We start from the raw sequence: 17,129 nt of genomic DNA, 5'->3' as shown, positions 1-17,129 counted from the left end.
ACTATTTTCGAACATGCAACCCAAGCTCGGAGTTTGAACGTTGAAAATGTATTTTTTTAGTCACAATTGGAGAAAAAGTTACATTTTTGTTCGATTATTGTCATTATTATTTAAAATTTCGTATTTTCCGATTACTTAACGGGATGTAAGAAATTTGTTTGATAAATAAAATCGGGCTGTTTATTACAACCCTCTAAAATTTATTTCAATCTTAAAACTAGTCTTGACAAATCTTTAACATGAAAAGGTAGATTGATAAACTTGTAAAGACTATTGTTCGAGTGACGCGAAGGAAGAAGAAGGATTACAAATTCGCGGAGTGCTGCACGATGCGTTGGGTTCGAAGATTCGTGAACTACTGACTGTTTTAATGGTGGAATATGAACTCGAAGAAAAATGTAGAAAGGGAGAGAGGTTTACAAAAAAAAAACATGGGAAAAAACTTGGAAAAATCCGCTAAATAATTAGACAAAGATCGACTCTGAAAGCCGGACCAAATGTCGCGACTTACCGCAGAAAAATGTGTTTCGGTTTTAAAGGTAATGCTTGAATGACAAATTGAAATGTGTAAAAATTATAAAACTTAATAAGATGCTTCGTAGGCGCGTTTTTTATGAGGGTCGGTTCGGAAGGATTCTCGGCCCGAGGATTATCGCGCGTACGCTCTGGCAATTTTTCTGACCAGGGCTGATCACCACATGTTAAGACTGAACACAGGGATCATGAAAAAATGAATCAGCAATCACGGTAATGACTCTTTTTAACAATTTTTTTTCGCTGAATAATTCGGAGTACAATAATGCAAAGGAAACATAAAATTTTAATTCCTTCACACTTATAGGCCATTTTTCCGTTATTTTTACGCGTAAAAAAGCTGTTATATTGCTTCAACAATAAATGTTTTTCTTCTTCTTCAATAATAAATAATTGTTTTATTCACTTTATGGTGTCTTTGTTAATATTTACTTATTTTATACATTCAATTGAAAAATTGATTACTAATGATCTGCATAAAGTTGCAGTAAAATTGCATTGTCATACCCTCAGAAATGAACAAGTAAATTTCTATATATTTTATGCATTTAACAATTTGACTGAAGAATATGGAGAAAATTTACAATTTGAGTCGCTTAATATCCTCGGGCCGCAAGTCCGTTCTGAGTGACGCTATTCTTCGGACTTCAACAGGCGTTAATCTCCATGCTATCGCATCCGCACCACAATAATCGGATAATTCTTCGACCTTCTCCACGCTAAGTATTGTTGCTATTTGGGTCAATCGTGCAAATTTGTCACGTATAGACCAAGAAGTTGCTGCAGCTAAATAACTCGCCAGTGAACGAATTTCTTTGTCCAGTATCAATCCTCCAGCCTGATGAAGAAATAATATCAATGGGTAAAGCATTCAATTGTGACTAATTCCTCGAATCGATTAATATTGTATAAACAAAGCGGTGAATTGTTGTACGTGACGAAGATTAATTTTAGCAAAGACATTTCGACTGGTTTTCTATAAAGAATGGTCGAAGAATTTTTCATAGGAACTTTTCAAATTTTGAAAAATTTGTTACCCTGTTGAACGTTGATTTTAAAACAACTTTTTCCAAACGCGCCGTAACTTCCGCCGTTAGAATACCGATCAGGGCATCGTAATTCGCTGACGTCAGACTGTCCTTGAATGCTTGCAACAAACCCTCGAGATTCATAACTAAAGTCTGAACGAAAGGTTCGTCGGTCTCGTATCTGAGTAACTCGTCCTGCAAGCGAAATAAATCGAATCTATCAAATTCGGTAATATTCTACCGCCTCAGTACCTCACGCTTCAACGAAACTTAAAAAAAAAAAAAAAAAAAAAAAAACATTCGCTCAAACCAATGGTTAGTTGAAAGTTACGTAAAAAGACGATCGGAACTGATTTCACTCTCTGTACCGTGCTAATTTTTTCTTTGCGAAAAAACAAATGATCCTACGTCCCTGAGTTTACCTCGTTAACGTGATGGTTTACAGACAAAAACGCGTCTACCCATGGCGTGACTCGTGGTTTAACAGCGCTTGCACGTAATTGTTCTAATCCGTAATCAATCACAGCTCGCAAAGTCGACGTTACGGCTTTCAGTCCGGCCAAACAGCTGTCGACCTTTCCACGGTCTTTTTTCTGCATTTGTGGAAAAGCTGCGTCTATTTCAGCCGCGAGACTTTGTCCAAGAGTTTCGACGTATTCAATGCTGACGTCAGTGTTGTTAAGATACGCCTGTAATTCAACAGTTTTTTTAGCACGGAAAACATAAAACTTTTTCAATATAGGTTTTCGGTCGAATCTTTTCTCAAACTCGAGGTACATCAATTTTTGCATAATTTTGTAAGTCCTAAGTATAAAGTTACATATTTTTCGATTTCAAACTGCCGAAATGGTTATTTTCGTACTAAAAAGCACAAGTCTGTAGTATCAATTTTGTAAAAACAACATTTAGAAGAAACACTCTTATCCTATAACGGGGGAAAAGACTGGAATGTGATACTGTGCAGTAACGGAATCGTAGGTGCATAGAATGCATGTCAAAAAAAACTCACTAGAAACGTCAACCTTGCAAGCTCGTTGTCCGAAGCTTGCAGGCGACCCTGCTGAATACTGGTTTGAAGTGCACTATAGGCTTGAGCAAGATCGAGATAACCAGCTGGATAACCTTGTCGCAATCGTCCTCTCAAACGGTTCGAAAATTCGCCCTCTAATATGCCACATGCCATGTTAACGACCGCACAAACTCCATCGACGCTCCAACTCGATATTGATCGCCTTTGTAATTACAAATATCAAGTGTAATAATAATAGTTTCTCTCATATTGTTTCGAATTATTTAGCTGAATGAAAATGAATACTCATTTTTTTAAGAATTTTAGAAGAAAAGCATGAATCTTCATTGCTCACTCACCTGATGCATTTTTTAACGATATAAAACACATCATCTACCATACTTGAGGTTTGTTGCTCTTGATCGAGAGTATCCATACCAACAGCTTTGTTGACGCTTTCTTCGAGAAAGTATCTCTCCAAAGCGAGATATGCGCCCAACAATTCTTGCATACCACGTGACAATTCTGAATTTTTAATCAGTGTCTCGAATTCCTTGAATTGAGATTCGCATTGACTCTCGTCGGGAGTACTGATTTCTAAATCGTTCTGTGAAGTTCCATGTGACAATGAATCTCAAGTGCGGTAATTAGAATAACAGTTGAACGAACTATGACGACTTACGGTTATTCTTCGTTTCAAAAATCTGATATATAATTCTGATCTCGCGTGCATTATCGTCAGCTCGCCGAGTAAAAGGTCGAGGGTTTTTGGATCCGCTTTTTCCGGACTTTGCTTTCTCATATAATCATTTATAAGTTGCACTTTTTTCTGAATCCCACGATGTCTCATGAATTCCGCTAAGATTTTTTTTATTTGCCTGTTCAATCAAAACGTTGAGCAATTTTGTTTAACAATATTATGCTAGATGTTACATCTTCATTAGAATTGCAATTGTGACGTCTGTGACGTTTGTAGAGCTTTCATATCAACTACAATCGTCATTGTTACAATAACATTTTTCATTCTCTTACCGATCGCATTCTTTTTGCAGTATGGTGACTGTTTTCAACAGTCTTCCAGGACCGTAATACGTTTCAATAATCGGCTGATGTATTTCAATGATCCTGGCGATGCCCTCGAATAAGAGAGTGATAGTATCAGCGAAAATAACGGGTGCTCGACTATCGTTACTTTTGACGTCTAGCGCAGCTTTAAGATTTTTCTGCGCTGCATCTTGCAACTTGGAGCAAAGATACTGACAAAATTTCTTTAGCCCTTCATCGTGCATACCCAATAACGGAAATATCTTGAAGAACCGCTCGACCGAAGCAAGATCTTCAGACTTGACGGCCTCATCAAATCTATGAGTTACAACGGCTCTCAACTCGCTTGCAGCTTGCTGAAGAGTTATCAGTGAACCTGCGATACTAGTACGATCTCCAGAGACGTCAAGAGCTGTTCGTTCCAAAAGATTCTGATCCATCGACAAATAGCGATGGACATGTGCTGCTCCTTGCTCATAATCCTCATTTCTCAATGCTGTCGCTACACCCTCGCTACATAATTGCAGATCCAGTATATCGTGCACACGACTTTGACATTCGCAGACTCGGCTCTGTAAATTATTCATGCTTTTGTTTATAAGTTTATGTATGTTTGATCCTTTATCAAATATCAATAAGATTTTTATATTCCGCTTAGCTCGTGTAATAGTTACAAATTGCTATATACAGATGAAGCTATATTCGATCCCAAGACTTTATAAAAGCATTCAAAAAAAGAAATTAATAGCTCAATTCGTGTTCCCAAATATTATTCAACTTCAAAGTTTTTTTAAATAACAATGAATACCCTGGCAAGATCCAGTTGCCTAACTTTGGCACTGACAGCTTCTGCCAATTTATTGGTTCTATTGATCATTGCGCAGAATTTTTCACTCTCAGCCCTGATGACAACAACATTCGGAAGGACCTTGCTGATATTTTGTAGTTTGGCTTCCACATGACAGTGTCGCTGAAGCATCTGTTCCAGTTCATTATTCACCCGTACCTAAGTACAGGTACAAAAGGATAGTTATCGTCCACCCATATTAATAATAAATTAAACATACGATTATTTTTGTGAATAACTATACAAATGATAACAATAATAATATGTATTGACGTGTCACTTTTACCTCGGCTTCTTGCAGTTGTCGACATATCGTCGATAAATTTTCCTCGTTAACCAGTAATTCTCCTCCGCCGATCATTTCTTCGCTCAAAATATTAAAATATTTTAGACTAAGTAAAATATTTGACTAAGGAGGTTGTTTTTACATCGGGAAGAACTGTAACGAATACATTTGTTGGTTGAAATATGAATGTTTTGAATTTAAGGTTATGTTTTATGGACTGTGGCCACAGGCGTCTAGAATCTGGGATATAAGGTACAGTTGGCATCAATCCCACTGATGAGTCTGCCACTGTAGCCGAGACGAAACACATTCCTCAAAAAAACAATTCTTTTCACACCAACACTGTGGCAGATCCTTCATTACCAACATCCGTAGCCATCCTACTTTTTACCATTTTACAGCAGTCATTCGGCCGCGTCGAAGCCAACCACATACAGCCAAGCGGATCAACAATAACAATAATAATAACGTAGCTAAAGTATCCGAGTCGTAAACCACACACACTCACATAATTTCTACAGGACTGTAGCGGTTGCCGATACAACCAAGCTCTTCTTACCGACTGTGTTGTCATCGTCCTTCCCCACTCTCTAACAACTTTTCTCATAGAGTTTCCTCTCTGCCTCAAAGTTACCACTCTCCCTACGTGAGCGTAGCCGATGCTCTGTAAACATCGTGACCTCCTTGATCGTGACTTTATTGTTGAAAGTATAATGTGGGCGTAATAATTTATTTGTCCTTTAACTTGACTCCTCCCCCACAGGACTTCCAACAGTAGAGCGCTCTGGGGTATAAAATGAGAAACAACGAGGAATACTTATGGAGTGCCCGCCATGATCGCTGTGATCGCTCTCCCCTTGCCCGTTTCATGGGGCGAAGCCAGAACGGTTCCTTTCCCATTACCGCAGCTGTACCGCGTGTATTATTTGGAGTTTGATATAAGAATAAGGGGCTGTAATAATGGGGGGCGAGGAAGGTTTAGGAGTAACAACTGGTCAACCGAATCTTTACAAGCAGGACTTATCGAAATTGGTAAGTATTGATTTGAAGCTACGTCTTCATATTGCATTTTCTCTCGCGGCTCACTCGTGCCGCTTGAAGTAACCTCAATCTTTGAAAACTACAAGCTACCCCCGCTATCATTCTTTCCGCGGGCTTTCTTCCATCTCAAACGCGTCTGTAGCTTATTCGCAAATTTTCTTATTCCTTCCATTCCTGAATTGAATCCATTTCTCCAACACCTAAAAAAACATACGTTTTTGGTATTATCCTCACCATCCCGTTGAATCTGTTGAACAACTGGAGACGTTCAACTGTCACGTCTTCATTCCTTTGGGCAATCTCTAGCTCATTTTTTCTATGTTGCATCAACTTATAACGAGTAATCATTTGAAATATACTCGTCGATATTTATATGCATATTAACCATTGAAATAGAATGTTCGAGTCTCGGCATAAATAGTGATTGGATTTGAATTTTGTTAACAAAGTCTGTTACATTTTCGTCACAAATATATATTTTTTGCTTCAGGCAATTTTTAAAATTTATTACTTTGCTGTTGCATAACAGCAAATAGTAATTATAAAATTTAATATTTTGCCCATATTCTGCAGGATGTCAGCAAACTAACAGCCTTGTCCCCTGAAGTCATCAGTAGACAGGCGACAATCAACATCGGTAAACATAATTCTTTGGCTCATGAATATTAATTGAAAAAATTTTCTGTCAATTTATCATGTGTTTGTATTGTTGATTCCACAGGTACCATTGGTCATGTAGCCCATGGAAAATCGACAATCGTAAAAGCCATCTCTGGTGTGCAAACTGTTCGTTTTAAGAATGAGCTCGAGCGCAACATTACCATTAAACTGGGTATGTGTACTCTATTATCTTAAATTTGCAACTAAACACAAGCATGCAAAAAAACTAAGCAAACAAAATGTCATAATTATGCTGTATTGTTCTGAATCTTGACATGTCAAGAATGTTGCATTGAGAGGTGAATTTGGGATTTTTTTAGCGTCAAAGATTTTCTAAATCCGTGAAACCTCCTGTTTGAATAAACTAACAAACAGCAGTCATTTTTGCCCGATGTTTTGAAACACTCCGCTAACAAACCAAAATAATACTGTTTTTCTGTTGCACCTGAATGCAAGGAGAAATAAAAACTTTGAATAATCAAAGAGTACTCCTACGACTGAACTTAGCCTCGACAGTCGCGTTATAAAATTCCAATAGGGCCACAGTCTTAGGTTACAGATTCGAAATAGAGATAGGTGAGAAAATGAAGAAGAACGAAGAGGAGAACGAGACTGAAAGAGGGAAAGTAAAAATAAAATAAAATAAAAACAAAAAACAAAAAGGTTAAACAAAAAACGCACCCAGCGCGCACCGAGCACACCCGATGATCTTATGCTAAGAAAAACAAAAAAAGCAAGGAGTGTACTGATAGAAAGCAAAAAAATTCCAGAACGATGTAAGCCGAGTGAATGACGCCGTATACATGTTTGGCATTGCAGAGGCTCGTGCGGCGGAGAATCCCAGCGGAGAATCGGCTAAAGTACCGGGTGATATGACTGAAATGCTGCCGGCATATCGTGAAAAAAGGCCAAGATCGCCAGGATTAACACCGTCGCCTCCTGCGAAACGATCAAAGCGCGAGGATTCTGCTCGCGATAAGGATAATAAAGAATCCAATGAGAGTCTGCATCTATCAACAATAGAAGATTCGTACTCGACAGACATTGAAAAATACGAAGAGAGTACACCGAGTAACGTTAAAAATGATACGGATAATCAGACGACGACAACAACTACATTGGCAAACGCAACGTCAAAAGATTCCGAAGATCAAACCGTAGCGAAAAAGGAAGAGATAAAAATGAAAGAATTGCGTGTCGTATTGCGCGACATAAGATTGACGAATTTTCGTTTTAACAGTAATAAAAAAGCGAGTAACGAACCAAACCTGTTCGAAGTTGAGAAAATACTCGGCAAGAGAATGAAGAATAATGTGCCTCTTTATTTTATCAAATGGAAGAATTGGTCGAGCGAAACTAACACCTGGGAGCCGGTGGAGAATCTCGTCAATTGTTCCGAAATGTTAGACACTTTTGAAAAGGAACGAGTCCAATTGTTAGAAAATTTTAAGCGCGAGACTAATTTCTATCCGGACGCAAAGGAAGTGGAGAACCACATGAAAGAATTAATTAAGAGAAACCAACCGATCGACGGTACATTCACCGATCAGGACGATCTTTATCGTAGTCTCAAAAGTTTTTTCAACCCTCGAACGTTCGATAAGAAGCGTGAAAAGTTAACCAGATGGATAAAGCGCAGTATATTACACGCGTTGTTCGGTGAATTAAGGAGGGATCAGTTGGAGTCGTTGATGGAATGGGAGGCCGAAATAAACAGTATAACAAAAGGGAAACCAACGATTCTAGTTGAAAATTTGGCCGATTTAGAGAGCGCGCCTCAAGATTTTTTATATATCGAAGAATACTTGCCGGGCAACGGAGTCATTATCCCGGACGAGCCCCCGATCGGTTGCGAGTGCAAAAATTGCGATTCAAGATCCAAATGTTGTTTTACCCAGTACGACGGCGTTATTCCTTACACACAGGGTTGCCGGGTCCGCGTACCGCCGGGAACTCCGATCTACGAATGCAACAAGCGCTGCAAATGCCCGGCTGATTGTAAAAATCGAGTAGTACAGCGAGGCTCGAATGTAAGATTGTGCGTTTTTCGTACTTTCAACGGACGTGGCTGGGGCGTTAAAACGTTAAAGTTCATAAAAAAAGGTACTTTCGTGACGCAATACGTTGGAGAAGTAATAACGAACGAAGAGGCAGAGAAACGTGGAAAAGACTACGACGCCGCTGGCAGAACTTACCTCTTCGATCTCGACTACAATGTTTCCGAGCTCGAAGATGCCTGTCCCTATACCGTTGACGCTGCTGTCTACGGCAACGTTTCACACTTTATAAATCATTCGTGTGCCCCTAACTGCGCGGTTTACGGAGTTTGGGTCGATTGTCTCGACCCAAATTTACCGAAACTCGCGTTATTTGCGACACGGGATATACCCAAAGACGAAGAAATAACCTTTGATTACATGTGCCAATCATCAAGAAATTATGAAAAAAACAAAAACTATTCTATCGACGGAACCTCCGAATGTCGTCAACGGTTCGAATTGCCACGCCAGGCTAATGACGAACTTGTGGAGAACAAGACTAGATGCAAATGTGGTGCTCAACAATGTAGACAATATCTCTTTTGATCGTTTCTTATCATTCAGTTTAATATTCCTATGTTCACGGCAGAAGCGGCAAAGACTGCTCGATGCGTGCTCAAAATTTCGTTACATATTGATTGTGCTACTCATGCATTTGTTTATTATTTTCTTTCCATAGCGTACATATGTATATTTTTTACAAATCAATTAATTATTTATTCATTTTGAATGCCAATATTTGAGAATACACGTCATTATTAAAATATGTATAACACATATATAGTTATTCACATGCCACCATATTGTATTTTTATAACGTGGTCGTTGTTCACTGTTGACGTTTCAATGTTTGACGTTAGTTATGATCAATTGATAAAAAGAAGTAAAGCTTCTTTTTCGAATTTGCAGACAAAAATCATGTCGAAAATTCAAAGGGAAACTAAAAAAGCAACGCTCTAGAAGACATTATAACATTATTCGAAAAGATCGAAAAAAAAATTCGAGCAGAGAAGTGTGCAAACAAGAAATTTATGGATCCTCCTCACTAAAGTACATCTTTCCAGAATACCAAAGATTTGTCGCATGATTTTTGACAAAAGTATCCAAATATTTTCTACGTTATCCAGGCATTTTTGTTCGTTCATGCGGTCGACCGAATTTTTGATACGAATTTTGTTTTGTAAATGAAACGAATGAAACCCATTTTCACCGTTTTATTTAGGGTCAGGCTCGATTCTAAGACTAGACAACTGTGAAACGAAGAAAGTGTGAGTGAAAAAAAAGTGAGAAATTGTATGAGATATTTCGTATTTCATACTCTAAATAATTCACTCCCTCCGATCGATGGGGAAATTTCAAACGCTAGAAATCGAATATCAAGAACGTTTGTGATAAAAAAAAAAATTAAACGAATCGAGGGAAAAATGTGTATTTCGATATTTGTAGTAACACACAACGCTATGAATATATTAGTGTAGGGTGTGCCATTTCGGAGTGACATTATTTTTTTACGATAGTCCTCTAAAAATCTTCGCGAAACGAGGATTTTTTGAGTAAAACAAAATTTTTTTGGAGAGGGCCGGAGGGGGAGTGAGCACCGTAGAGAAAAAGAGTTGCCCTAAAATGACACACGCCAACATTACTGCCTTGAAAATCAATCATTTTAGTAATATAATGGTCGATGTATCACAGTGATATGTAAAAAAGAAAAAGAAAAAAAAACAAAAAACATTGTAAGAATCCCGAATAAATCCCAAACAATCGATGGATAAATAAAATGAAATCCAGATGAGTTTTGTTCTTTTAGTGTCTCGTGTTTTTTGGCCACGGTCAATCTTCGAATTTACATGACTTTAGGTCTAAACAAATTTAGTTTGAGAATAATTCTTTGAGAAATCTGTAGAAAATAATGCTGAAAAAAAAACTTGAGAAAAGCATCGATTTTCTGAATTTTGTTAAAATATTCATTTTCATTTGATTTATTTTTAGGATACGCGAACGCGAAAATCTACAAGTGCGACTATGAAAAATGTCCAAGACCCTCTTGCTACATTTCCGGTGGTTCGAGCAAGGATGACGCGTTCCCATGCTTACGTCCGGCATGCCCAGGTCGTTTCCAGCTCGTCCGTCACGTGTCCTTCGTCGATTGCCCCGGTCACGATATTCTCATGGCTACCATGTTGAACGGCGCTGCTGTGATGGACGCCGCACTCCTTCTGATCGGTAAGGAATTTATGTTCGACTGATATATTTTAAATTAAAGATATAAGTCAGAGCACGATAAATTTGCTCATGGCTGATTCGGAGGAATGATTAATGATTGAAAATTGACAAATTTTCAGCTGGAAACGAATCGTGTCCGCAGCCGCAAACCTCGGAGCATTTGGCTGCTATTGAGATCATGAAATTAAAGCATATCGTAATATTGCAAAACAAGATTGATTTGGTGAAAGAAGGCCAAGCCAAGGAACAGTACGAGCAGATCATGAAATTCGTTCAAGGTATATTACCGATTTTTTAACACGCGATAAACATCAGAGTGGTAAAAAATAAATTAAATGCAGATGGCAAGATCATAAAAAAGATGAAATAATAAAGGAGTTTGTGAAAAAATATTAAACAGGAACAGTAGCAGAGGGCGCACCGGTGATACCAATTTCGGCCCAACTCAAGTACAATATCGAAGTCTTATGCGAATACATCACGAAAAAGATTCCTGTACCCCTGAGGGACTTTACTTCGGAGCCTCGTTTGATCGTAATCCGTTCTTTCGACGTCAACAAGCCAGGTTGCGAGGTCGATGACCTGAAGGGCGGTGTCGCCGGAGGAAGTATTCTCAAAGGAGTACTCAAGGTAAACAATTTATCAAATATATAAACCAACGATGCACAGGACAACAAACATTTGTATTATAATGTCGTCGAAAATGAATGAACAGTGATTCATTCGATAAATTGAGATTAATTCACATTTGAAAAATAAGGTAATTACGATCTCTGCTTACAAAATCCAGGAATTTCGACTACTGTCGTTGATGTTGATTTTTCCGAGTAGTATTTAATTGTTTGGTTGAACGAGAAATTGAGAAATTTGCTGCCTGCATTCATTTCAATAAAACAGCACAATGTTATCTCATCCATTTACCAGGAACGATGCACCGAGCCGCATAAATCACCATAATTTATGGATGTATACAACATTAGTCATAATGATTTGTGCACAAGCACGTTGATAATGGTGGATACACATAAATAATGAATTATCGATTTTAGGAGATGAATTTCGTGGGAAATATTTGTTTGCCCATTCTCATAGATTGTATTCGAATTCACAGGTCGGTATGGAAATTGAAGTGCGACCGGGATTGGTGTCGAAGGATGGCGAGGGAAAATTGACCTGTCGTCCTATATTTTCGCGCATTGTATCCCTCTTTGCTGAGCAAAATGAGCTGCAATTCGCTGTGCCCGGTGGCCTTATCGGTGTCGGAACCAAGATAGAGCCAACATTGTGTCGTGCCGATCGTTTGGTCGGTCAAATTTTGGGCGCCGTTGGTGCACTTCCAAAAATATTTATCGAGCTTGAAATATCGTATTATCTCCTCAAGCGATTGTTGGGAGTTCGAACTGAGGGCGACAAAAAGGGTGCCAAGGTAATTTTTATCATTTGCGCAAGAACATTGAACAAGGCTGGGAAATTTAATATTTCGTTGTGATTATAAAATTATTTTTATTTAAAATCAGTGCGAAATACGCGGACAAGACAAGACTGATGAATATTATATTTCACTTCCAGGTACCAAGGTTGTCGAGAAACGAGGTTTTATTGGTGAACATTGGATCACTGAGCACCGGTGGACGAGTTTTAGCGACGAGAGCCGATTTAGCTAAAATCAGTTTGACGAACCCGGTGTGCACAGAAATCGACGAAAAGATAGCGTTATCGCGACGTGTCGAAAAACATTGGCGTCTTATCGGCTGGGGACAGATCCGCGGAGGCGAGACGATCCAACCAGTCGTCGATCGCAAATAAATAAAATAACAACAAATACAAAAGAATATAACACGTGAACACGAGAACTCGTGACAATTATTCCAACACTAAAATGAAATATGGGCTGCGAATCACAATGTACCAAGTTTCCAATAAAGTCAGGCTTTATAAACAAAAACACTTTGGTTTTGCTAAATCTCTATTTACTCGTGCTCACCCAGGATTTTTGTTCCTCTCGAAATAAGTAACCGAGTGCAGACTGAATCTAAGCTATATGATGGATTTTGATACTTGATATTTAACGAAGCAGTGTTATACTTCATTATAAATTTTTTCAGTTTACGTTTGAAAGTTTATTTTGGAAAGAAAAAGAGAGAAAAAAAGCCATCAAATGTCGCGTTAGCGACTCTAGACAAGTACATTTATGAAAGACATTTCGCTCCAAGACTTTACCGAAGACACCGTGTTCCCAACTGTTTCCGAAAACTTTTAGAATTTGTTGCTGTAATAATTCAATTATTTGAAGAAAAGAAAATAACGAGAAAAAAATTCCGCTGGAGCTGTGCCACATTTTTCTACGTTGTGCGGCTGTGTCGTTTATTCTCTCACTGTGCGTTCCTCAAATCGGCAGCAGCGCCGCCCAATTACAATCATTTTTCAACGTCGCAGCAGATGATCACAACTCACAACTTTTTACCATTGTCGATTGTCATTTCGCCAAGAGAAATATGGCACAGTTAATTCATTCGAATTTAGAGAGTATGCTTTGATTTGAATATTTTGTCGCGAAAAAATGTATTGTTAGACATTTCTTTTGAATTATTTTACAAACTGTACATGGAAAACAACACTGCTTATTACGAAATCAAAACAACCGACTTCTCTGTAAATCGCCTGCCGATCGATTCAAAATGATTTTTAATGTACGGATCTTTTTTTTTAATTCATAATTCATACGAATGGAAAATGAAGTTTTTCTCGATTGGAATGACGTTTTTCAGATGGAAAAATTAACGAAATATTCTCTTCTGTTATATGACTCGATGTCTTTCATATTAAAAGTATCAGAAGCTACTGTCATCACTGCTGAGAAATATAAATATTCAGCCCAAAAGACCACTACGGTTTTACTACTTGACTGTCGTATGGAACAGGTAAACATTTTTTTTATAGGTTAGAATACTCGAAACTCATAGTTTATATATCAATCAGATTTCTAAATTCCCATGAATCTAATCGTTAGAAATCTTCAGTCATTCCATTAAGTACGAACATGACCTTATTTCTTAATTTTTCTTTTTCTTCAAAAATGAACTTGATTCGCTGAAGGTCATGCATTTTTTTATGTTGCTTTCTAACCAGCAAAATGCACTGGACTTAATTATTGACTTTGTGTCATTCCTCTGACTCTTAAAAGTTGTTTCATTTCAAACAGTGTTGATGAAGACAGGATAAAAGAGCTTGGTCCTGACAAAGCTTGTGCGGAGTGGTTACTAAGGAACGGAGCTTCAGTCAGATGGAAAGGTGCCACTGATTTCCTTGATGACTACAATGTTCTGCAAGTCTCAGGAACCAGCCAATCAATCCAGGCAGTATACGCAGAAGATGCTTCCATACATCATATTGGATTTCCTCATTTTTGTTAGTATTTCTATGAACGAATCTTCATGAAAATTGATCCTCGGAACTCACAGAAATTGGGGCTGGTGAAAATTTTTGTGTCGATTCAAAATATTCCCCTTCAGATACTTTATATTAAGATCCGCCAAAGATATATACAATATTTAAGAAAAGCAATAAAATATCATTGAATAGTGGTTCATACTGAAGAGAGGGGTATTCAGCGCTTTAAATATACTTGAAGAATTACATATACATCAAAAGATATTCATTCCGTTTAATTAAATATATCACATAACAACGTTTGAAATAGAAATTTATACCCTACCGATAAATCTTACATTAACTTGAACATTGGAGATTTTCTATTCTGATATTTTGACAATAAGATTAATCTGGCCCGAGTTCCATCTCGTGTTCAGATTTTGATGCAACATTTTTTTGCTGATTCAAGCTTTTATCGAGTCGGTTAGTCCATTTGATCGATTTTTAATTAATTCAAAAATGTATTAGTTCTGCGCTCGCTATTTTCTGCAATTTCCGAGTGGCTTTTTCAATCCGGCTGATTCATTAGTACAACCCAAACACAATATGCAAACACTATGGAAAATTTTGGCGAAAAAATATGAAAGTTCAAGAATTTTTCAGTTTTCGGATCTCTGAATATTAATACGAGTGGAGACATCAATTTTCGTCAAAAAATATCTTCAAGAAATCCTTAATAAAATAAATTCAAAGACATTGATCGTATCAATACGGGCTTTTTGAAGACTTGATTGAAACAAAATTTGAAAAAAGTCAAATGCAGATCATAAAACGACCAATCTTGATTTTATTTTGTTCGCCCAATATTTTTTATTCCAAGAGAATTTTCCTTCGGGTTTATTTGCCCAAATAAAAAATGAAAATTATTTTTATTAGCCGGGTGTCGACACATTGATGAGATAAAGCTGATAAAATGCGGTTACATAGAAAACCCGGCTCTACGTCGTTTGGACATACTGAAAGACTCGCTGAAACATCTCGAGATTATCGACTGTGCCGATTTAACGGACGAGGGGCTTAAAAGTTTGAAAAATCTCACGTAAGTCTTACAAACGTTAAGGTATATGCTCGGCCCAAAATACAATTGTATTTCGCTTCGAAATTCATGGCCGAGCGTCTTATTTTTCCACTCATGATTATTTGCGTTGAAGAAATAATATTTTTGGCCGAACGTTGAATTTCAAGAGTCCACTAAATTTATTGCTGCATTTCCAGGAATCTGAGAATACTAAAACTTCGAGGAATGCCGTACGTGAAGGATAAAAGTGGCGTCGAGAAAGAGCTGTCCGAGGCATTACCAAATTGTACAATCGAGTGGAAATAGACAAAGATTCAACGTTTTTGTGTCTGTCTATTTGAGCTTTCCGACTGGACTAATAAACGCTTTCAAAGCCGGAGGATAAATTTACCTTCAGCCGTATTTGCAGTTGCCCGAGAGACCAATGATTTATAACTTTTCACAAATAATTACATATAAAAATAAAGAGTCGTCGAGAGTTTGTCAGTGATTGATGAAACGTTTGAAACTCCACACTTTATTTCTTTTTATACTTTTTTCTAATTCTAACGATACTGGCAAAGTTGTTTGACTCTCATTATTTCGGAGCTGTAATCAAAAGAATCAAGACTTTTATAATTTCAATGTTCATTAAAATGAAATTCGTTTCTCCTATCAGACAATCATGTTTGACCTTTTGAAAATGCAATTCAATGTAAATTCACTGATCGCACGTTTTTTTTTAAGTAGCTCTCAACCAAAAGCGTGCAGAGTTTCAAGAAAATCGATAAACGCGTTAGACCGTAATAGCGCGACAAACACGCAGACTTGAAAACTCTTTTGCCAGTTGAGTTTAGAGATCTGACGTCACCCGATCAACGAAGTAATTGGGAATGTGATGCATAAATTACGTGACACTGAACAATACACGGAGATTGTTTTTATCGGTGGCCCAATCATACAGGAATATCAGAATGTAAATCAGTCCAGTAAACGAGGGCGTTATTAATCCCGAATAAGAAGAAAGGCCAATGAAGATGTAATTGAAAAGTTATTATTAGAGCTTCCGTAACGCCCGATATAACATAGGGAAAAGCAGTGAATTATCTGTAAAAAATAAACGGAGAATTGAGAACAACAAAAAATTAAAGAAAATATCCAAAAAATATCTACGATTAATTGGACGTTTCGTACTGTCTTGAAATCAATAGTTCGAAAATATCTGAATTTCTAACGATCTCGAGCACGACGAGAAAAGTTAAATCTGTAGGTACGTGAATTGAAATTGAGTCCAACAGTTTAATTGGGTATCTATGCATTAATCGAATCGACGTAAGCTGCTTGTATAGTAAATTAGTCGAAGGGTGTACAGAAGAGAGAGCAGGAGTCTGACAATTTTCTGGACTGGAGACATCGATAGGCAGAGGTGATGTATGGCGTGTGATAAAATTTATTGGAGGCCCCGAGGGAGGTATTCTCTCCCCTTTGAATTCGAGGCATGGTACTTTCGTGCGAGCTTCTCGGCATGAAAGCTCTGAAAATTTAATCAGTAATAACGACGAGAAAGATGACGCGATAGATAGCGGTGAGCGCGTTGGTGGTGTAAGAAAAAGCACACGCATGCGTCGACGAGGTTCTCCCAGGGGCGAGAGCCCCCTACTAATCCGGCATCATCGGTGTGCGAGGCAACCCCAAAATCGACCGGTGACCTCGGGGCTCTTGTATTGCGTTTTTAAATACACGAAGTAAGCGAGCGAGCGAATGAGCGAGAGAAAGAGAGACAGACGAGGCTTTGAATATTGGAGCATTCGTTCCGTTACAAGCATTCGCAAATCGATAAGTTGTTTTTCAAAATACCTCGTACAAAGACCTGACCGAGAAAACCCCGAGATAAAACTTTATGAGTATGTACATGTATACCTATTTATGTCAATACATAAATACATATATATATATATATGCGAGATGAATGGATTTAAAAATACTGGA

General features: G+C 37.8%; 3 protein-coding genes across 3 annotated transcripts; 2 read left to right on the top strand and 1 right to left on the bottom strand.

Annotated features, from left to right (window-relative positions):
• Window positions 1-157: 157 nt before the first annotated feature.
• On the bottom strand, window positions 158-5,154 carry Cog4 (conserved oligomeric Golgi complex subunit 4). The gene is made up of 9 exons (XM_043419884.1): window positions 4,749-5,154; window positions 4,424-4,621; window positions 3,604-4,187; window positions 3,254-3,449; window positions 2,931-3,178; window positions 2,572-2,794; window positions 1,985-2,251; window positions 1,572-1,757; window positions 158-1,372 (listed from the first exon to the last, which is right to left on the bottom strand). Exons 1-9 carry the CDS (start codon window positions 4,821-4,823, stop codon window positions 1,115-1,117), a joined length of 2,235 nt encoding a protein of 744 aa, XP_043275819.1. The 5' UTR covers window positions 4,824-5,154; the 3' UTR covers window positions 158-1,114.
• A 429-nt stretch (window positions 5,155-5,583) lies between these two features.
• On the top strand, window positions 5,584-12,656 carry LOC122411244 (histone-lysine N-methyltransferase Su(var)3-9-like). The gene is made up of 9 exons (XM_043419913.1): window positions 5,584-5,780; window positions 6,363-6,426; window positions 6,511-6,621; window positions 7,269-8,717; window positions 10,478-10,711; window positions 10,831-10,989; window positions 11,112-11,341; window positions 11,823-12,137; window positions 12,281-12,656. Exons 1-9 carry the CDS (start codon window positions 5,709-5,711, stop codon window positions 12,515-12,517), a joined length of 2,871 nt encoding a protein of 956 aa, XP_043275848.1. The 5' UTR covers window positions 5,584-5,708; the 3' UTR covers window positions 12,518-12,656.
• A 470-nt stretch (window positions 12,657-13,126) lies between these two features.
• LOC122411241 (ATP synthase subunit s, mitochondrial) lies at window positions 13,127-15,660 on the top strand. The gene is made up of 5 exons (XM_043419910.1): window positions 13,127-13,401; window positions 13,541-13,632; window positions 13,914-14,119; window positions 15,020-15,182; window positions 15,359-15,660. The coding sequence occupies exons 1-5, from the start codon at window positions 13,390-13,392 to the stop codon at window positions 15,465-15,467; spliced, it is 582 nt and encodes a 193-aa protein (XP_043275845.1). The 5' UTR covers window positions 13,127-13,389; the 3' UTR covers window positions 15,468-15,660.
• The last annotated feature ends 1,469 nt before the right edge of the window (window positions 15,661-17,129 follow it).

This window comes from Venturia canescens, chromosome 5 (assembly GCF_019457755.1).
Source record: "Venturia canescens isolate UGA chromosome 5, ASM1945775v1, whole genome shotgun sequence".
In the NCBI taxonomy this organism is placed as follows: Eukaryota; Metazoa; Arthropoda; class Insecta; order Hymenoptera; family Ichneumonidae; genus Venturia; species Venturia canescens.
The sequence above is the reverse complement of the archived record's forward strand: the minus strand, read 5'-3'. Positions and strand labels throughout refer to the sequence as shown.